Here is a 22,538-nt window from a genome sequence, read left to right on the forward strand (position 1 = left end):
TGACTTAAATGAAGGGAAGAAAATACTTTCTATTTTTATATTAGCATAAAACCAGGGGATGTGAGGACTGGGAGAGGCTATAAAGAGAGGAATCATTATTATCATCTGGAACAAGAATACCTGGGGCTTCCCTGGTGGCACAGTGGTTGAGAGTCCACCTGCCGATGCAGGGGACACGGGTTCGTGCTCCGGTCCAGGAAGATCCCACATGCCGCGGAGCGGCTGGGCCCGTGAGCCATGGCCACTGAGCCTGTGCGTCCAGAGCCTGTGCTCCGCAACAGGAGAGGCCACAACAGTGAGAGGCCCATGTACCGCAAAAAAAAAAAAAAAAAGAATACCTTTGTTCATAGTTCTGCTTCTACAGGCTGTGCGATCTTGGGCAAATGATGTAGTCTCTCTATGATTCAGTTTCCTTATCTTTAAAAAACCTGGTGGTCATGAGGTTTAAATGAGTTGATGAATGTAAAGTGCTATGAAAAGAATCTGGCACCTACAAAGGTTATAGAAAGTGTTTTATGTCATGATCCAGTTCAGAGGTCTCAGACTCCCCATGACCAGATTTATTCCCCAAATCAGTTGACTGGCACAACGTTTCAGAATTTTTTCAGAGTCGCTAATGTCGAGAAATAGAGTTATTTCATAAAGCAACTAGATCTTCTGCTTCTTTTGCAAAACTAAGAGGTCAGGAAACATAGGGCTTTCATACTCACAGCCATTAGCAGTCTTTGATCCATCCCTTTTCAACCGAGCCTGTCCTCTCCGATTTACTGTAGTCTCCACCATTCTCTATTGCATCCCTGACACCCATTAGTATTAGCAGCCTACAGGTATTATTGATATTTGAGCTTGCCACCTGTCCTCTTTCCAGAGCAAAAGGGTTCTGACAGATTTTGTTTTCATGTTGGAGATGCCAAGTCGGGACGAGGAGCAGGTAGACAAGTACAGAGAACAGTTCCAGTGGAAAACATTCCTTAGTCAATTGTACTCACTTAAAATTGAAACCCTGTAGAGCAAGTGTGTCAATGTTACAGTGCATGTAATACTAAATTTTTTTAAAAGCTTATATTAACAGTCTGTATTTTGAACACCTCTATTGAAATGTCTCATCCATTATTTGCATGCATTTATTGCTTGAAGACATTCATTTTTGTTTAGTTCAAGCAATGCTTATTACTTATCTTTACCAGGCACTTCTTCCCATTAACAGAGGACAAACATGATTAAGACGTTGTCCTTCCCTTAGGAGCTTATTGTGTCCTTCCCTTAGGAGCTTATGATTAAGACCAAAAAGAGTCCCAAAAATGAGGAGTCCAAAAAGTGATGTCAACACGTACACTAAAGTGTTCTCTACTTTTCTATTTCTCTTTGATTCAAGGGGAGTTTATGTCACCCCAAATCCAGTCCCCAAGATGGGTCTGTGAAATGGATTTTAGTTAATAAACATAAATATCTTAATAGTGGAGACGTTTTTATTTGAATCTTGTTTTTTTAGACAGTGACTTTCATCTCTCAGGAAGTCTTATGTTTGATTTTTCCATAAATGACGAAAAGAAACCACAAGTAAGGGCCATTTTTCCCCTCTGTTTTCTAGCTTAACTAATAAAGAGAATTCATTTTGAACTGTGAAGTGGAATATACCTTGTTGGGAAATTGTTTCATGGTCCTGTTGAATGTTTAAAGATGTGCTGGCAGTTGGAGTTTCCATAATGTAATCTAACCAGTCATTTCCTGGGATGGTTCCAAACTTGCTGAGTCATCAATTTAATACACCAGGTTAAAAAACAGATTCAGTCTCTAGAAAAGCAAGATGCATTGCCTCTGTAAGTAGGTGTTCAGTGCATATAGTTTTAACTTTGGCAGTCATTTCAAATGAAATATTGTTAGCATGAGGATGTTACAGACACTTCAGGACACCACAGTCTTTTAAAAAAAGTTTAATCTGTATAATCTTTATTTAATATCTAATCCCGCCTTTAAATTCAGCTTTCATCATTTTTTTGTTCTCGTATTCTCTCTCATCTATGATGTGATACCTCTTACAATGAGAACAAGAGATCTTTATACTTTTCGTCATCTATAATTTGCCAAATCCGATCATTTACATCAATCCGTCCCAATACCATATTGTACAGTGATGTCAGTTCTCACAAAAGTTCCACACCTGTAATGTGATCCAAACTCCTCCACTCAGGAAGAGAACAGTTCATAGGACCAGTGGCTAATGTAAAAATGTAAATTTTTAGAAGCACATCCTCCTGCAAGTGCCTACCATAATTATAGAGAAGAGAATTTTATAGCTGTTCAGAGTTTTGAGCCAGTTTTTGTCCTGCACATAATAATGAAGCAGAATGAAACAAAATGTTGCTGTTCCCTTTCCAAAACATTTCAACTTTCCTCTCTGTTCCCTTAAGAAAAAAAAAAAAACACTCATTCTGCAGATTGCCCAGGTTCACCAAACACACAGTGCCAAACTGGAGCAGCAAGTAACAGTGGAAATGAATTTAAACACCATTTAGTTAACCTAGTAAAACTAGTGTTGATGGGTAAGAGAGAGTTTTCTCTTTACCAGAATTAAAGAAAGATTTTATTTAAAACTGTAAAGTTCTATACATATTATAATTAAGTATAAAAATCTACAAATAAATAAAAAATAAAATGAAGTTAATGAAGAAATACAATGATACCATATCTCTTTACTTTGCATAATAATGCATAACATCCATAAAAGCTATTATTTAAATCAATATTACCCTTTGACGTGCTAAGTCTACTTTCATATTGAAGTTATCTTAAAGTCCAAGGTAGTTGGATTTAGATCAATGAGATTTTTTAAACCATCCCCTGTTCCATTTAAAATTACTAATTTCTGAATGTTTGCCTACTCTGTAGCTTGATGCAGCAAACAAAAATACTGTAATTGTGGATTTCTGATATATGTACCTTCAAATAAAACTTCACATAAAAATTGAAATTACAACTAATAACTTTCTTAAAATAGTAACTGAATATGAATTATTAATCAAAATCTATCACTGATTCTGAAAAGCCGTAGAAGCATTTAGTTTGCTTTCATATTATTGGAAGGAATAATTGGCAGGATTCCAGAAATGATGGTTTTTGAACATTTATATAAACAGTGATATATAGATAGATATTATAAATATAAATTTATATTACAGGTCAATGGCCTTGTTTCATAAGATCTTATTTTTCTGTTTGTTTACAATTTTCTGTTTGTTTTACAAGTAGGGACTCTGGGCCACAAAGTAACAGCCAATTTCTTTTCCCTAAACTCGTGTAACGTTTTAAAATTCCTTATGTAATCTTGCCTTGAAGGTAATAAACGAAATGACTTCTCAAGAATAATTCTGGTGCTTGTAGTTTATGGCAGTGTTTATGTGAATGTTATCATGTTGGATGAAAAGAAAACATTCAGTTTTATCAGATTGCTTCTTGCTCTTCTAAGTGAATTTGCCCCATGGTATACTGAGTAAGTCCTACATTAAACTGGTTTTGTTAACACAGCCAAGAATTAGGTCTCTTTAATTAAGGAAAGTAACTGAAAGGTGATTTGGTCAACTTTTCATATGATTTTCCAAATCTGAGAACATTTTAAGTCTGCTAAGAAAGTGTGACATCGTGTCAGCTTTTACTCTGAGTGTTGAAACTTTCCAACTATGGAAAAATATCACTTTTCATTTTAGTGTATGCTTAAAACTGGCCCATTGGATATAGTTAAAGCAGGGACCTAACCCTACAAATTTAATTATTTTCCAGTAAAATTCAATTCCATTGAAGATATTTATTCAATATATTTATGATTCTGGTTTGGCAAACCTTTGGCTCATCTTTAAAAGTGCCCTAGATCTCTCTGCAAGAGTTGAGCCCTTCCAGAATAATTATGCTTTGTAGTTTTATTTTATGGAATTGAAATTATAAATGTAACTGTAGACATAATATCCCTAAGTAGAACCTCATCTCAAATTTCTTTTTATTGCAGCTGGTGAATCTGCAAATCAAAAATTTCCCATTTGGTAATAAATGGTATTACCTTTTGATGCAGATAGGCATTGAAAAGAATGGAAATTGTCTGTAAATATGATTTGTTTCTCATCAGTAATTATTTCAAATTAGAAATTAACTGAGTAATGTGATAATACAAGGGCTCTAGAAGCAGACAAGTGTAGGTTCATGTTTTGGCTCCACTGTTTACTAGCATTTGACCCAAAAGAGTATATTTAAACTTTATGAGCTTAGATCCTCAACTATAGATAACCAGGCCTGTCTTGTAAGGTGCCTAACACAGTGATTATTAAGAGTTAATACTAAGCTAAGAGCTTAATAAATGAGATATATAATTATAATAACTGTTAAAAAGTAATTCAGTTCTTTTATTCCAATGATTATTTTTCCTGATGATTCCCAAGTACATTTCCATGATATCAAGAGATACCATGAAATTGTTCAAAAACATTGTAAACACAGTTAAATTTATTTTATTTTATTTTTTTAAAAACGTTTATTGGAATATAGTTGCCTTACAATATTGTGTTAGTTTCTACTGTACAGCAAAGTGACTCAGCTATACGTATACATATATCCCCTGTTTTTTTGACTTCCTTCTCGTTTAGGTCATCACAGAGCATTGAGTAGAGTTCCCTGAGCTATACAGTAGGTTCTCATTAGTTATCTATTTTATACATAGTATCATTAGTCTATATATGATACTATATACAATAGTGTATATATGTCAATCCCAATCTCCCCATTCATCCCATCTCCCCTTTCCCCCTTGGTATCCATATGTTTGTTCTCTGTGTCTGTGTCTCTGTTTCTGCTTTGTAAATAAGATCGTCTATACCAACTTTTTCAGATTCCATATATATGCGTTAATATACGATGTTTTTTTTCTCTTTATGACTTACTTCATTTATTTTTTTTAATCTATGTACTGGGCTGATTAATTACAAAATGAGAAACAAGAGTGCACAGAGATATAATTGTAACCGAAACATTAATATTTGTGTGTCTTATATAATCCAGTAGTCACTATGTTTTTCAATTATATAAATGATAGTATAATTTTAACCCTTTACTTTTATGGTTGAGGAGTAATTTTAAATTATATTCATTTTTTTCTTGGAGGGAATCCAAAGAAGCTGTAGGCCCTGTTCATATGAAGTACTAGATTGGACAGATTGGGGGAATTTACTTTTCATTTTTTATCTTCCTGAACTGCTTGCATTTCCTATCTGTAAAACTTTAGAAAATGTCAATGAAGTAATATATGGAGTGGGATTAAGAACGATTTTTTGGTTTGCTTTCAACTTTATATTTCTGCATTAAACTAATGAAATTGAAAAGCTGCAAATTATTTGAAAGTCCTAGAAGTAAGGTTCAAATAGTTTGATCTCCAATTCTCTTCTTTTCATACTTTAAAAATAAAGTAACTCAAAAAAGAAATTAAGGGGAAATAAATGACATTAATGAACAGAAACATAGTTTTAGTTTATTCCTCTCACATTCTTAAGGATCAAACCACTAAATACAATAGTAAAATAAAAGGCAATTTAAAAATACACAAATATATTATGCTGTGTCAGGGTCACTTGCATCTTACCATATCACTCTGAGAACATCACTACTATATGAACAGCTGGATGTGCTTTATTGGGAAAATGATTTTGTGTCAGTATTTCTGCACTAGTGCTTTGGCTCAATAATGAATATATGAGACCTTTTGTTGGAAAATAAAATTTAAAAAAATGAAAATAAAAATATATAAATATATAAATCAGATAGTCTCTCATATCTTATTGTCCTTTATTGTTTTTCAAACATATAGCAAAAGTCACCATCAGAGTCATTCATTGGTCGAGAGAAGAGGTCGAATTCCCAGTCATACATTGGACGACCCATCCAGCTCGACAAGATCTTGCTGTCCAAAGTTAAAGTGCCGCACACTTTCGTCATCCACTCCTACACACGGCCCACTGTGTGCCAGTACTGCAAGAAGCTTCTCAAGGGGCTCTTCAGGCAGGGCCTGCAGTGCAAAGGTAAGGACGATCTTGCCACCAAGTATTTGTCAACCGCCGAAGTTTGAGCCTCACCTATTTGAAATGACTATTTTTCCCACACCTTCTCTTTCTGATGCATGCTTGGTTTTGATTTGTTTTCTTTTAAAATGATTGTGATTAGATTGCAGATTCAACTGTCATAAACGTTGTGCACCAAAAGTACCCAACAACTGCCTTGGCGAAGTGACCATTAACGGAGGTAGGTAAAAGGTCAGCTGTCACATCTATGCTTCTTTTCCCTCTTAAGGCATGTGTCAGTTAGGACTTAGCGGGATTTTTTTACTTTTAATTTCTTCCATTCAGATACTCGTGACCCAAACCAAAGTAAATTACGGCCTCTGTCCTACTTTACTGTAAAAAAGCACCTATCATTGCGTTGTGATAAAGACCAGAGATTTTCTTGATTTTTACATGGTGAACCAGCTAGTACTGAAAACTTGGATATCCAGGATTTCTTCCCCAGCTCTCTTATTTTTCTACACCTATTCTAGTTCATTCAGAAGCGTAGAAATTGTTGGAATGCCTCCCAGTTATAGCTATCAGTCTCATCCTCCATCCTTTTCATTCCCAGCATTGAGACAGAAGTTAACTTTTCTTCCCTGTCTGTCAAGGAAGGGAATAATCACAGAAATTGACCTACCAGGAAATAGTTACAACTTTCTTCCTCCACCTGCTTACTATTCTCATTATGTATGTGCTTGTTAACCCGCATCTTTAATAATAATAAAAGGAACTTTAATTTAGACAATTAAAAACTACATATCCTTTTCTATATTGGGGAATATTCCTTTGGGAAAACTTTAATTGTATAAATTAAGATTGAAGGAATTCTAAGAAAAACGCTATGTCCTAAAGGAACAGCTCTCATTTTCTTCCCTGGTAGAATTCCTGATGGATTCTGACCAAAATATTTGACTTAGTGTCCCAGGCTGACTTTTTCCATAGATAGTAGACTGTGTTATATTTTCAGTCTGTTATCAGTTTGCTGATTCCTCTGGGAAGAAAACTGGTGATAAAAGACTGGAGAAACAGGTTGAGTATTTCTGTTGCTAAAATCCTGAAGAACAAGTGATTATGTATGTTCTCCAACTTTCTTCTCTAGAAGAAGAGAAAGCTCTCTAGGAAAACATTCCCATAGTAGTTTCTGGCTTCAAGATGCATGAATTAGCTGCCAAACTCAAAAGCTTGGCAATCTTCCCGCTTTCTGTGGCATATGGTATTGATTTTGTTCAGGCCCAGGAAATGTCAATGTGTACTTGATAACTAGAACCAAAGGGAAACAGTGTAGTTTATGTTATGTTGATTAATTTGAAATTGCATTTTTCCATACAGTCAGAAAAATCTGGAAAAATGTGCATTTTCCAAGCTTGGCAGGCTAGGGTCTCTGATCAATCTGTTTTCTAACTTTAAAGTAAGTACTTTGCCTTAGTAAGTAATTATAATTTACTACATTACCATCAGCTATATAATGACAGGATTCAGTATTACTTCGAATATCAAATATCTTAGGCTTATGTGACCATATATTAGAATCCATGATTTTAAAAGTTACTGGAATATCAAGAATCAGTGACCTTGAGTGTTCTTGCATGTCAAAGTTTCCCACATCCTCCCATGTATTTCTTTTTCCCACCAGGGCTGTACTACTGAAATAAGATTCGTATCCTCTTCACTGGTGCCTGGTATCACTTTGCTTCCTAGCACTTTGTTTCTCTCTCACCCTTGGCTTCCTTCCAAGGCTTCCCATGACTTTTCATGCTTTTAGGCTTAGGGGCACAAAAAACGAGCATCTGCTCGTAAAATTATATATTCATCCTCTCATTCATTCAGGTGGCTATGAACTAAAATTTAAAAGGAAAGTGAAAGAAAAGAAAAATTCTTCACATAACTATATTTTTAGGGCTTCCAGTTGATTTGCTTTAAGATTGCCTAACTTTCTCTTAAGTCCTGGCTCCAGGATTCCAGGCTTATCTTCATGGGCACAAAACAATTTTTTAGATTTGCTTAGCCCTGGGGCAGAGTCTGATGTAGTCATGGAAGAAGGGAGCGATGACAATGACAGTGAAAGAAACAGTGGGCTCATGGATGACATGGAAGAGGCAATGGTCCAAGATGCTGAGATGGTCATGACAGAGTGCCAGAACGACAGTGGGGAGATGCAGGATCCAGACCCAGACCACGAGGACTCCAACAGAACCATCAGGTGAGGGCTGCAACCCCAGCTTTGGCCAAACAGGGGAACCCCAAGTGGTATGTACTTTTTAAAGCTCTTTGATATTTTTATCTGTTATAAACTTAAAGTGTGCATTCACAGGCATACCTCGTCTTATTGCTTTATTGCACTTCAAAGGTATTCCGTTTTTTTTACAAATTGAAGGTTTGTGGCAACCTAGGGTAGTGCACATCTATCAGTGCCAGTTTTTCCACAGCGTGTGCTCACTTTGTGTCTCTGTGTCACATTTTGGTAATTCTTACAAGATTTCAAACTTTTTCCTTATTATTATATTAGTTAGGGTAATCTGTGTTTAGCAGTCTTTGAGGTTACTATTGTAATTGTTTTGGGACAACACAAACCATGCCAGTATAATACAGTATACTTAATCGATAAATGGTGTGTGTGTTCTGACTGCCCCACCAACCAGCCGTTCTCCAGTCTCTCTCCACTTCCTCTGGCCTCTCTATTCCCTGAGATACAGCAATATTGAAATTAGGCCAGTTAATAAACCCTACAATGGCCTCTCAGTGTTCAAGTGAAAGGAAGAGTCACACGTCTCTCACTTTAAATAAAAAGCTGGCAATAAGTAAGATTAGTGAGGAAAGCATGTCGAAAGCTGAGATGGGCCAAAAGCTAGGCCTCTTGAGCTAAACAGTCAGCCAAGTTGTCATGCAAAGTAAAAGTTCTTCATAGAATTAAAAGTGCTACTTCAGCAAACACGTGAATAATAAGAAAGCAAAACAACATTATTGCTGAAGGAAAAAGTTTCAGTGGTCTTGATAGAAGGTCAAGCCAGCCACAACATTCCCTTAAAGCAAAGCCTAATCCAGACCAAGATCCTAATTCTTTTCAAGTCTGTGAAAGCTGAGAAAGGTGAGGAAGCTGCAGGAGAAAAGTTTGAAGCTAGTAGAGATTGATTTACACGGCGTTTAAGGAAATAAGCCATCTCCATAGCATAAAAGTACAAGGGGGGGAAGCATTAAGTGCTGATATAGAAGCTTCAGCAAGTTACCAAAATATCTAGCTGAGATAATAAATGAGGGCGGCTACACTAAACATCACATTTGCAGTGTAGATGAAACAGCCTTATATTGGAAGACAGTGCCATCTCGGACTTGCACAGCTAGAGAGAAGACGATGCCTGGCTTCAAAGCTTCAAAGGACAGGCTGACTCTGCAGCTGGTAACTTTTAAGTTGAAACCAATGCTCATTTACCATTCTGAAAATCTTAGGGCCCTTAAGAATTATGCCAAATCCACTCTACTTATGCTCTGTAGATGGAACAACAAAGCCTGGATGACAGCATATCTGTTTACAACATAGTTTACTGAATATTTTAAGTCCGCTGTTGAGACTTATTGCTCAGAAAAAAATATTCCTTTCAAAATGCTACTGCTCACTGACAATGCACCTGGTCACCCAAGAGCTCTGACAGAGATGGACAGTGAAATTCATGTTGCTTTCATGCCTGCTAACACAACATCCATTTTTGCAGCCCATGGATCAAGGAGCAATTTCAACTTTCACGTCTTATTATTTAAGAGATACATTTTGTAAGGTTATCATTGCCATAGATAGATGGCTGTTCTTTTGATGGATCTGGGCAAAGTCAACTGAAAACCTTCTGGAAAGGATTCACCATTCAGATGCCATTAAGAACATTCATGATTAATGGGAAGAGGTCAAAATATCAACATTAACAGGAGTTTGGAAGAAGTTGTTTCCAAACCTCATGGATGACTTTGAGTGGTTCAAGACTGCGATGGAGAAAGTAACTGCTGATGTGGTGGAAATAGCATGAGAACTAAAATTAGAAGTGGAGTCTGAAGATGTGACTGCAATGTCATGATAAAACTTTAAGGGTTGAGCAGAGGAAGTGGTTTCCTGAGATGGAATCTACTCCTGGTGAAGATTCTGTGAAGTCTGTTGAAATGACAACAAAGGATTTAGGGTATTACATACATTTAGTTGATAAAGCAGTAGCAGGGTTTGAGAGTATTGACTCCAATTTTGAAAGAAGTTCTGTGGGTAAAATGCTATAAAACAGCATTGCGTGCTACAGGGAAATCATTCGTGAAAGGAAGAGCCAATCAATGCTGCAGACTTTATTGTTGTCCTATTTTAAGATATTGCCACAGTCATACCAGCCTTCAGCCAACACCATCCACATCAGTCCACAGCCATCAACAACAAGGCAAGACTCTCCACCAGCAAAAAAAATTATATCTCCCCTGAAGGCTGAGGTGATGGTTAGCATTTTTTAAAGCAATAAACTAATTTTTAATTAAGCTAGATACATTGTTTTTTTTAAGCATAATGCTATTACACACTTAGTAGACCACAGTATAGTATAAACATAACATATATACACTGGGAAACCAAAAAAAAGTCATGTGACTCACTTTATTGCCATATTTGCTTTATCTCCGTGATCTGGAACCCAACCTGCAATATCTCCGAGGTATGTCTATAATTTGTTTATAAATGGAGGAGACTCCTAACTTTGGAATTAGGAGGTCGGGATTCCCTTGGAGAAATGTAGTTTGCGTCCTTTCCTGGTATTGCCTCATTCTTTGACCCATTTTCTTTTGCATGTGAGGGTTACACGTATGTGCAAATGACAAATTTACTACTAAGTTAATATTCATTCAAAGCTCATTGTGTAAGGGTAAGCCGGGACAAAGTGAGAGAGTGGCATGGACATATATACACTACCAAATGTAAAATAGATAGCTAGTGGGAAGCAGCCGCATAGCACAGAGAGATCAGCTCGGTGCTTTGTGACCACCTAGAGGGGTGGGATAGGGAGGGTGGGAGGGAGGGAGATGCAAGAGGGAAGAGATATGGGAACATATGTATATGTATAACTGATTCACTTTGTTATAAAGCAGAAACTAACACACCACTGTAAAGCAATTATACTTCAATAAAGACGTTAAAAAAAAAAAAGCTCATTGTGTGCACATACAGAGATCAGGGATCAACCTCAGCGGACACCATCTATTTTTATATCTGGTCCCTATTACAGATAACACATACGTCTGGACCTTACTGTTCTTGATTTTATTTCAGAAGTGTGTGGAGTTTCATATTTGTCATCTAATTATCTGTACTTTCTGATTTGTAGATGATCCCCATTTTTTATATTAGTGGTCAGCACACTATGGCCCGAATCAGGCTGCTGTCTGTTTTGTAATAAAGTTTTATTGGAACATAGCCAGGCCCGTTCATAGCTATGGCTGTGTCTGCTTTTGCACCACAATGACAAAGTTAAGTAATCTGCAAAGCCTGAAATATGTATTACCTGGCTTTTTACAAAAATAGTTTCCAAACCTCTGATTTATGTTATAAAGTGTATTCAAACTTTTGTGTCCATTTTACAAATACCATATTCATTGACTGACTGAAATTGTTCATGAGAGGAGAGCAATAAAATAACTGGATTTTATTCCATTCAATAGCATGAGAAATATTTTTTAAATACTGGAAAATATTAGTCTTATGACCCCACTGTCTTTCAAAGGTGTACATTTCTTTAGTATCAAAAGATTGGTGTGGGCAGGTGGGCCTGTGGTTGGGGGCAGTGAAGGAGAGAGGAAGACACAGAGACAGAAAAGACAGAGAAAGAAAGACGTGAAGGATGGGCATAATTCCATGAGCAATAGTTGTTTAAAAGACAGTTTCAACAGCAGATTCTAATTTTTGTGAAATTATCCAGAGAGAGACTGAAATTCACAGTAATTGATATTATCTCTAAACGATTAATATTATGGCTGTAATATGTAGCAAGCAAGCGTTCATGTGTGATTCTGAATACTGTGGCCTCAATACACTAAAACTGTAATCTACCCAATGTTCACCCCAAAACTGAGCACCATGCACTTCAACCTGAAAACCGAGGAGCTTATTATCCTCCCTCGGGATTGTTAAGGTGTACATATCAAGCGCCTATCACTCTTCAGAGTAATCCAGATTCTGAACCAGGGTACTCTGGCAGTACCGTTCACTAAAAATGGAATATGAAATTTTTGTTTGACTTTCACTTTGAAATAGCTGAAATAAGGTTTTATGCAGGAAAAGAAGATCTGTATCTAAAAGCATTTCTTCCCTAAAATATTTTGACTTTTCAAGTCCATCAACAAGCAACAATATCCCACTCATGAGAGTAGTGCAGTCTGTCAAACACACGAAGAGGAAAAGCAGCACGGTGATGAAAGAAGGATGGATGGTCCACTACACCAGCAAGGACACACTGGTAAGATCCACAGCAAGAAATTTTCTCTTGTCTTGCGAGCTTTAATTAGAGGAGCTGCTGATGCCCTTTCAACACTGTGGGATGTCTGGGTTACCAGGAGCAAACCTCAGTGCAGGCAGGGCACCAGATTGGGGGAGCACGTTCACAGTCACTGAGTGTCCCAAGTAGTTGAGCTAACAACTGAGTTAGAAAAAAGTGTAGACAGCAATCTCAGGGAAACAAACTCATTTCCCTCCATTACTTGAGATGATTTCCAAACAACTTGAATGTCTTGCCTGTCATTTTACAGGCTTGCTTTCAGAGCACTCCTCTGTGATTCAGGTTTTTTTTTGAAACACTGCATTTTAGGGAGAGAAGAAACGATGATAAGTATTATATACTTCTTAAATCCTTAGGTGTTCACTTAAAAACTGACCTATTCAGAGATACAGGGATCCTATATTTTATTAGATAAAAGACAACACATTTTAATTTTTTCATATAGTCTGAGTAGTTCATTGCTTCTTATTTTCCTAATAGTTGATGAATGAGTTTGTGTGTAAGAGAGAAAAAAATTTGATGTATTTGTTTCAGTTGATGTATTTGTTTCAGTTGATGTATTTCAGTTGATGTATTTCAGTTGATTGTATTCAGTTGATGTATTCAGATGATGTATTTGTTTCAGTTAAGCTAATTGACATTTAGTGCTAAGCTTCTTTCTCAGCTATTGGTAGTGTTTTCCTCATCACCCCCTAACTATAGGATTCCTATCATTTTTTTAGATAAATGGGAATCTATAACCTAATCGCTCTAGCTATAATCTCAACCTTCTCTTCTGGAGGGAGATTTACATGACTTACTGTAGGACTCAACTGAATACTATCCAGTCCTTCCTAGACATGGTAAAATATTTGAAGCATATTTAGTGTATTTGACTGGTCTAAGATAGGTGTGGAAGAGACCAAGAATAGTATTAGGGCGTTTTGGCCTAAAAAGAAGAAACACATACACGCATACAGACAGACAAGGACCTGATCACCAAATCATAGAAGTTTAGATCTGCAGTGAGCTTAAGAGAGAATCGAGTTATTGATGCACTCTCCTGGTGTTGTTAAGTTGATGCCATGGAGTCAACCTTGCCATCCTACAGGACATTCTTTAGTTCTGCTGTAACAGTCAGAGCTCTTCCATCTCTAATGGAAGCCAGAATACCTGGCTGGATCAGCATGGCATGCCTTATGTTCTAAAATAATAAGAATATATAAATATTGTATCTCCTGTTAAGCCTTTTTATTTTATTACAGCTACAAATCCACTTTTAGCTCTTCAAGCCATCAAATAAATTTTAAAATGGAGTTTTCTATTTACTATACATTCAGTAAGTGCCAGGCACCGCTTGGGTGCTAACACATCATCTCCTTTATTATTCATAACTCTTGGATGTAGACACAGAAACTCACCACACATTTGCTGAGTAGTCATCTTCTAGAGTCTTGAAATTGAGTGTCAGTCTTCCTGGTCCAAAGCCCATGCACTTTCCACCATCGAATCTTATGTCCCCAATGGGAAAATGTTTTGATTTTTACCTATCTTGGATATTTTTAAAGTTTTTAAAAGATACTAAATCCAACTTCTGTTTCAGCGGAAACGGCACTATTGGAGATTGGATAGCAAATGTATTACCCTCTTTCAAAATGACACAGGAAGCAGGTACTACAAGGTAAGGGTGGCTCTTTCCTTGACTGAACTTTCACACCCCCTCTTGCTTTCTCATGGGAGTGTAGAGTATCAGAAATACAAAATACATCCAACAGACATGACTCTTTCGGAGCTTGCTCCAAGGGATATTTTTTCTTCTCTGTAGTTTACACATTTGGGGGGAATCAGGTTGTGACCCCATGTTAGTCATCTGTGAATTTCAAATATCCCTGTGGAATGCTTCTGGCCCCATGTGATGATGGGGCAGGAGGGGGAGGGGGAGAGAAGAAGCTTAACTGACTATTTTAGCAGAGATGTGTGATTTAACTAGAAAATTCAAGGTCGCAGAAGATTAGCGAAGAGTAAATTCCTGAAATCTGTTCTATCCAACTTTCTTTGTTTTGTTTTGCATCTGTAGCCTTGCCGTACGTCACTGGGGGTTAAGAAACATTTTATGATTTCTCCATGTATTGTCAATATTCACAAGGAACACTTTCCTCTAGAAAAAGATTTGTCAGCTATTTTCATTCTGTCTCTCTACATGAAATACGGGTGTCATATAACGTTATCACCCAGTAAAACACGGTTCCAAAAGAAATTCATACTGAAGACAGTATACACTTGCTCCTTCAAGATTAATGCAGGCTCAGGCAAAGTTGGTGTCGTTCTCCATGGCCCCTTTACACAGATCTAACAGAAAAAGGAGACCTCATTAACTTTTCAATTAAAAATTTGTTTTAAAAGTTATTATTTCTTAGTCACTCTGTACCTCCTGGAAGACAGTGTGGTGATTAATTTTTTTAGTATCTATATTGTCTTAAAAGCAACTACTTTTTAGAGTCTGAGGGCGGCTGAAATGGCTGGCTTGTTTTAAGATGAGGCTTCTGCTACTTCTCCTGGTGGCGGCGTCGGCAGTGGTCCAGAGCTGTGCCTCGGCCAACCTGGGAGGGGTTCCTGGCAAGAGATTAAAGATGCAGTACGCCACGGGGCCGCTGCTCAAGTTCGGGATTTGTGTTTCCTGAGGTTATAGGTGGGTGTTTTAGGAGTACACGCGGATTGTTAGCTAGCGGTACCCAGGCATTCTCATTGAAGGAGAGAATTACCTCCCTCAACCAATATATAGACACATAGCATCTTTCCTGTCGGTCTTCAAGCTAGCCTATTAATTAGGCTTAATAATTGTTGGCAAGGATCCTTTTGCCTTGTTTGGCATGCAAGCTCCTAGCATCTGGCAGTGAGGCCAAGAAAATAAGGTCTCTGCACGCATGATGGTCTTCTTCTTGAGCAACATGATTGAGAACCAGTGTATGTTAACAGGTGCATTTGAGATAACTTTGAATGATGTACCTGTGTGGTCTAAGCTGGAATCTGGTCACCTTCCATCCATGCAACAGCTTGTTCAAATGCTTGACAATGAAATGAAGTTCAATGTGCATATGGATTCAATCCCACACCATCGATCATAGCCCCACCTATCAGCACTGAATACTCTTTTACATTAAGGGATTTTTGCAAGAGCAGCATGAGTGACATTGTGAAGGCCTGTACTAAAGACAGCAAGCCGTTAGTACAGACCAGATGCTTTCTTGGCAGGCTCGTTGTACCTCTTGGAAAACCTCAACACAAGGCAGTTTTTCAGTGCTGGCACATTTTGGGATTCTGCACATTCGTGGAGTGCAATAATACTGTATAGTTTTTTTTTTTCTTCCCCAAGTCCACTCGGTTAATAGTTTTTTTAAAAAAATGCAGACATTACTACTTGTACTTCTTTTTCTCTCGGTCATATTTGAAAAAGTAGAAAACTGAGTTGCAATTTGATTTTTTTTTCCAAAGATGTCTGTTAAGTCTTGTGATTTTATATGAATTTTCCTTTTTTATAGGTTAAAATTGATCTTCTCAGGACTAGGGCTGAAGTTCCCAAATACTTTATAAGAGTTTATCAGACATCTCTAATTTGGTCATGTCCAATTTATATAGTTTTCAAAATACTGCAGATCTTGAACAGCACATTATATAAGATGATGGGGGGAAATCCTATATCCAGAGCACTGTACAAATTTGTGTATGTGTATGTGCGCGTGTGGGATTACCAGAGAGCTACTAAAAGACCAACCACTTTTTAAATCCTGTTAATGTAGTTCAAGTGTCCTGCCTTGACTGTCAATTTAATGAGTTGATTAGCTGGGCTTTTATACTTAACTCAATAAAAAAACTAAGCAGATGTAAGTTCAAAACAAAACAAAACAAACAAAAAGCAACTACTTTTAAAACCACTGTCTGTGGTTTTTCTCGTTAAAACTATTCATGTGGCTATATTATTATATTAACATCTATCAAATCAAATTGTATGATTCATTTTCAGTGCCTTAAAGAACAGTTGAAATTTAAAAACAGCTGCGCCTACCCAAAGGCATTTCAAAAGGGTCGTGAGTTTACCTCACCGTTATAAAAATTATCATTTACATTCTAAGTCTTAGATTTTGATGCAGATTCAAAATTATTATTCTTATTCATACTTATTCTTACCACATGAACATAGTAAAAAAGTCACTTGAATTTTTCTGTAGAAAGGAGATGATAAATTTTTCCCTACTAAAGATATTTTTGTATTTTTCTTAGTAATATTCTGTGTCTTACTAAACCATTTGATGGCTGATTGTAATGCCATTTCTCACATGTCCCTGGCATGAATTTTATTTGAAAGTTTACATAGTTTTGATAAACTGCGTTTAACACACTCTTTCTTCCACAGGAAATTCCTTTATCAGAAATCTTATCTCTGGAACCAGCAAAACCATCAGCTTTAATCCCTAACGGGGCCAATCCTCACTGTTTTGAGATCACTACAGCAAACGTCGTGTATTATGTGGGAGAAAATGTGGTCAATCCCTCCAGCCCACCACCAAGTAGCAGTGTCCTCACCAGTGGCATTGGTGCAGACGTGGCCAGGATGTGGGAGATGGCGATCCGGCATGCCCTCATGCCCGTTATTCCCAAGGGTTCCTCCGTGGGTTCAGGAACCAATGTGCACAGTGAGTCTGCTAGTTTTCTGACTATCTTTAGAACAGGTGAAGAGAGACTCTTTGGGGATGATTTATTTTATTGACGAACATAGGGTCTCCAAATAAAAGCTGCTGCTACACATACTAAGACATGTCATTCATTAAATGATCCTATTTTATTTTTCATTTTACATTAAAATTCTGAACAAATGCATGTCAACCCAATATATTAGGCAATAGCAGAAACCTAGAGCTGTTGGTCATAAAAGAAGAACTAATCTAGTCAGCTTGAGCTTGACCTGGAATGCCGGTCTTGCCATTTGCAAATGTGAGTTAACATATGTCCTCAAAACCACCTAATATGCTATTCCGGGCAGGATGCTTAGTGTGCAGAGTACCTGGAAACTCTTGATCATTTTATCCCAGGAAGAAACCTCTGTTCATTGTAGAATGAGATAAATTTTACCAAAACGCAAACAGGATCAAGTATTGAAGATGAATTTCTAAAAGATATTTTAGAGGAGTATCTATTTAAAATGCAACTTAAAATCTTATAATGGCTATTAATAATGAAGCCTATGGCAAAAAGCCCTCTGTTTTCACATCACAGTGTGTTATCTAATGATCTATCACAACTTTTTAATTGATCTCTACAACCAATATACATATTAATAGAATATATATGCCTAGTTGGGTGCTAAGCATTTTATGTGAGGTCTCTATTTTAATGCCTAAAATAACCCCAATAGTTGGATGTTAATGATTAGCCTGTTTTACAGGTGAGGGAATCAGGCCCTAGAGACATTAAGTTGTCTCAGCTTCTACCAGAGTTACGACATGGCACACCAGTATTTGAACCCAAGTCTTTACGACTCCTAACTCTAAACTGACAAAATATTATTATTTTTCAAAGCCAAGTACAGAGTAAATCTGTAACTGTAAAAGGAAAGAAACATTCTAATAGACATTTTTCTAGAAAAGTCTAATCATTATGGTTTTAAAACAGCCCTGCAGCTTGATTAATAAGCATGTATTTACTTGTTTTGCTATTATCTCTCTTACTTATTTTGTGTGTTTTTGAACATGTATTTCCAGGAGATATTTCTCTGAGTATTTCGGTATCAAATTCCCAGATTCAAGAAAATGTGGTGAGTGTGTACCTACTAATATAAAACTTGCTACTGTGATCCTTTATTTGAAAATAAGAGCATCATAAAGTACATTTTTATTGATCTGAAATTTTAATTTTTTAGTGTTCTCTAGAAAATAAAATAGGGTCCTTTTGGATGTTTTTCATCTATAAAATTTTAGAAGCATTACATTGTATCAATTCTCTTAGTGATTTTCTATCATCTGTTCTGCAGGGTGGAAAGTTAAATACCTACTTTTCATCTCAGATAAACAATTATCATGCAGTGCCTGATTTCTCACATGTTTGCGCATCTTGGTACTGGAATTTTAAATGGTTGATACTATGTAATACCAGATAAAATGAAATAAATTATTTGAGTTGCATGAATAGCTTAAACATGTCCTATTCTCATTCCTTGATTGCTACCCAGAAGTGCTGTCGTATGTCAAGGAGCTGCATATACTCCTACAATCACTTGTACTTAACAAGGAGACCTCAGAAAGCTGCATAAATCAGATTTGATGGATCCACATTCTAGCACCCTAGTCAGCTGTGCCACATAACTCCATCCTTTCAGCTCAGTTTTTGAAAATTGTAGATCATACATATTATGAAATAATTTACACTCTGTCATATGTTTGCTTCTTTTGGTTATATTTTGTCACTGTAGCAAGCAGCCCAAAAGTAATAAGGCCTTTCCTACCTCATCCTGTGACTCGATCTTTCCCTCTATTTTGACTGCTATACCTGTCACCAAAAGGAAAAAGTTTGTAGCCTTACACTGATCTGAGTCTATTTTTTTAAAGAATAAACTCCATGAAACTCGATTCATCACTAGCATAGCTTTGCAACCTTTGCTAAATTGGCATAAAGTAAACTGAAAACCAAATATGATTGAGAGAATTAGGGAAACTTTGTAATGAAAATTAGACATATTCTTGTTCTGTCAATCATGAGCTAGATTTCTAAAGACCTGAAGGTTCCTGTTGTTCTTGCTTAGCCAGAGAAGACTTTGGGAAATGCTGATCTACCTGTAAGCCTCTTGGGAAATTCTAGATTCCTGTGGGGTTCTTCTACCCTGTTTGGCTGAAAATTCTGGGTGGCCATTGAGCTATCAGAGAAAGATGGAGTAGCAGTTTGGACTCAGAATACTGGAGTAGTATTAATTCATTTTCTTGTCTTCAGACAACCTTGAACTCTGAACCATGGATACTCTGAAGGGATCACAGGATAGAGAGAACTTGTAGTTGTTTTCTGGGGGGGAAGGACAAAGGGATAGGATAGCAATGTATGGAATATGCAGAGGGTAGGATGTGATGTAAAAGGACTTTTATTTTTGTTTTTTTAAAAATTTATTTATTTTTGGCTGCGTTTGGTCTTCGTTGCTGCACGTGGGCTTTTCTCTAGTTGCGGCGAGCGGGAGCTCCTCTTCGTTGCAGTGCGCGGGCTTCTCATTGCAGTGGCTTCTCTTGTCGCAGAGCACAGGCTCTAGGCACGCGGGCTTCAGTAGTTGTGACACACAGGCTCAGTAGTTGTGGCTCGCGGGCTCTAAAGTGCAGGCTCAGTAGTTGTGGCGCACAGGCTTAGTTGCTCCGCGGCATGTGGGATCTTCCCAGACCAGGGCTCGAACCCATGTCCCCTGCATTGGCAGGCAGATCCTTAACCAGTGCACCACCAAGGAAGTCCAGGACTTTTATTTTTGAAAGGACAAAGAGAACAAGAGTGGAGGATAGGCAGAAAATTCCATAGGATGTCATAGGAATACTGAAAGTGAAAAAGTATTACATTGTGCTTTCGTGAGTGTGGTCATCAAAATCACAGACTAAGCGTAGTCATCTAAAACAGAATGCTTTACTTAGCAATTATTATTTCAAAGAGGAAAGAGTAGACATTTGGAGACTTGTTAACCTCCAGAAGTGGTAAAAGTAGAAGAGTGTGGTTGCCTCACAGATGAGAATTTCATTGTGGATGGTCATCTTTTTGTGGTGTCTCTGGCTCACCCACAGTGATTCAGCCCCCTCTTCCTTCAGTTTAAATTCATGTGGATGTGGATGATTGATAAAGAGGCAGCCACAGCATTTTAGCCATAAAGAATGAAATGGTTGGAATCAGGGCTCACACAGACATATGCTTGGGAACCATGATTATTTAATGTGAGATTTCTAAATAACGATTGCAATAAGCAAATCACTTTTTGAATACTGACATTATGTATGTAAATGACATAGAGTTTTAAGTCTTTTTTCTCTCTAATGAAACCTATATAATTGAACATTGGAAAATTTCTGCTGCTTAAGATTAGAATAGTTGTCCAACATTACAGTATTACATTAAATTGAAGACTGGGTTTTTAATATAGTTATATTGTAGATTTCATCTAGCATTTAAATTTTAATTGTTTATGTTTAAAATATTTATCAGTGTTAATGATATATTTAATAAAATTATAGAGTTTATTAGGACTAATCTTTTGTTCCACTTCATGTTTGTTTTCCTCTGGACTTGCACCTATAGGACATCAGCACAGTTTATCAGATTTTTCCTGATGAGGTACTGGGTTCTGGGCAGTTTGGAATTGTTTATGGAGGTAGGTTAATTCACTAAGTATTTTTATTAATTTAAAGTTTTAGCATTTTTGTTTAGAAAGTAATATTTCCAAGAAAAATATAAAGGACCTATATGTAGATACGTTTTTATGTATGTCTCTCTGTGTTTGACCTCTTTAGAAATTTCTCTTGAGGTAGTCACTAAATGGAAATTTGGTACCTTTCTGTTTTGAAAGAGAAATTTTTCTACTACTAAATATCAACAAACTTTTGCTTAAATATCGACAAACTCTATACACTATACTGGTTAAATATTGGTTTATTTAGACAAAATATTGAGAAACAAGGCAGCTGTAATCATAAAGATTCCTTTTCCTCTTAGCATATTTGATCAGAATGCTATAGAAGTCCATTCAAAAATTCTTTAATTCTAACATCTTTAATAATATTATGTATTTTGGTAAGGTTTGCATTTTTTACATTTTTGAAGTAAAATACTGAATTTTTACCTTTTTCTTATTGTCAAGCTATTTGGTGAATTTAGTTAAAACTTCTGCTGTTTTTGATTCTAGCCAGTTCAAAGACATTTTTCAAGTCTTTAAGAAAGATTTAATATCAATGTTTCACCTGCCCTATAAAATGACATCATAACTTTCATTTCCTTAATATAATCAGTAACAGATTATCTTTTTTTGGTGAAGTTAGGGTGCTCTGAAATAATCACAATGTCTCATTCAATATTATTTATCATAGTATAATATTGTGCTTTTTATTTAAAAGCTAATTAAATTCTACTCTAAAAGTAATTTTGATTCTTACAAAATGCACAGATTTTTTTTTGATAGAAAATCTATCAAGTCAGCAACCATTGTGCTTTTTGTTAAGGCATAACTATATAATAGAGGAGACCAAGTACTACATAGAAAATTCTTCTGCAGTGTAATAATTGCATGCAAAGAAATCATGGTATATAAAGAATAGTAAATATACATAACTGCATATAGTGTGGAGGTGAAACAGGGATAAGAAATGAGGTTAGAGAAACCAGCAGGTGCCAGGTAATTTGTAACATCCAACAGTGAAGGAGCAGGCATAGGAAGAGGCCTCCGTAAGCTGTGACAAAGTGAGAGAGTGGCATGGACATATATACACTACCAAACGTAAAATAGATAGCTAGTGGGAAGCAGCCACATAGCACAGGGAGATCAACTCAGTGGTTTGTGACCACCTAGAGGGGTGGGATAGGGAGGGTGGGAGGGAGGGAGATGCAAGAGGGAAGAGATATGGGAACATATGTATATGTATAACTGATTCACTTTGTTATACAGCAGAAACTAACACACCATTGTAGAGTAATTATACTCCAATAAAGATGTTAAAAAAAAATGTTACGGCTGGACACATATGGGATGAGGCAGATAAGAACAGTTACAGAAGAGAGGTCAGTTGCCATAGTGACAGAAGCATAGAGACAAAAGAAGCTGCAACCTTGAAGACAGTAGATGCAATAAAAGTCTGCATTGGAATAGAGATTGCAGCGAGTCAAAGAGTTAAAAAGTGATGTGAAGAAAGTAGAGAACATGAAAGCAAGACAACAGTTTTGTCAGTTGGGAAGGGAAGTATTCTGGAAGGAG

At 36.7% G+C, this 22,538-nt stretch overlaps 1 protein-coding gene and 1 pseudogene across 3 annotated transcripts in view; both read left to right on the forward strand.

The window, feature by feature from the left end:
* PRKD1 (protein kinase D1) overlaps nucleotides 1–22,538 on the forward strand; it is a gene marked incomplete at both ends in the record, with an annotated part of 334,107 nt that overhangs the window by 270,794 nt on the left and 40,775 nt on the right. For both annotated transcript variants that reach the window (XM_082853994.1, XM_082853995.1), the window contains 8 exons: nucleotides 5,846–6,056; nucleotides 6,199–6,276; nucleotides 8,076–8,280; nucleotides 12,424–12,547; nucleotides 14,169–14,246; nucleotides 16,977–17,256; nucleotides 18,322–18,374; nucleotides 20,873–20,945. In XM_082853994.1, coding sequence (XP_082710120.1) covers nucleotides 5,846–6,056; nucleotides 6,199–6,276; nucleotides 8,076–8,280; nucleotides 12,424–12,547; nucleotides 14,169–14,246; nucleotides 16,977–17,256; nucleotides 18,322–18,374; nucleotides 20,873–20,945 — 1,102 coding nt within the window. The remainder of the gene's footprint in view (nucleotides 1–5,845; nucleotides 6,057–6,198; nucleotides 6,277–8,075; nucleotides 8,281–12,423; nucleotides 12,548–14,168; nucleotides 14,247–16,976; nucleotides 17,257–18,321; nucleotides 18,375–20,872; nucleotides 20,946–22,538) is intronic.
* Nucleotides 15,100–16,457, forward strand: LOC309971189 (thioredoxin reductase-like selenoprotein T; annotated as a pseudogene). The gene has a single exon. The product of its transcript is annotated as a thioredoxin reductase-like selenoprotein T (transcript).

This window comes from Leucopleurus acutus, assembly GCF_964270905.1.
Source record: "Leucopleurus acutus genome assembly, chromosome: 1".
In the NCBI taxonomy this organism is placed as follows: domain Eukaryota; kingdom Metazoa; phylum Chordata; class Mammalia; order Artiodactyla; family Delphinidae; genus Leucopleurus; species Leucopleurus acutus.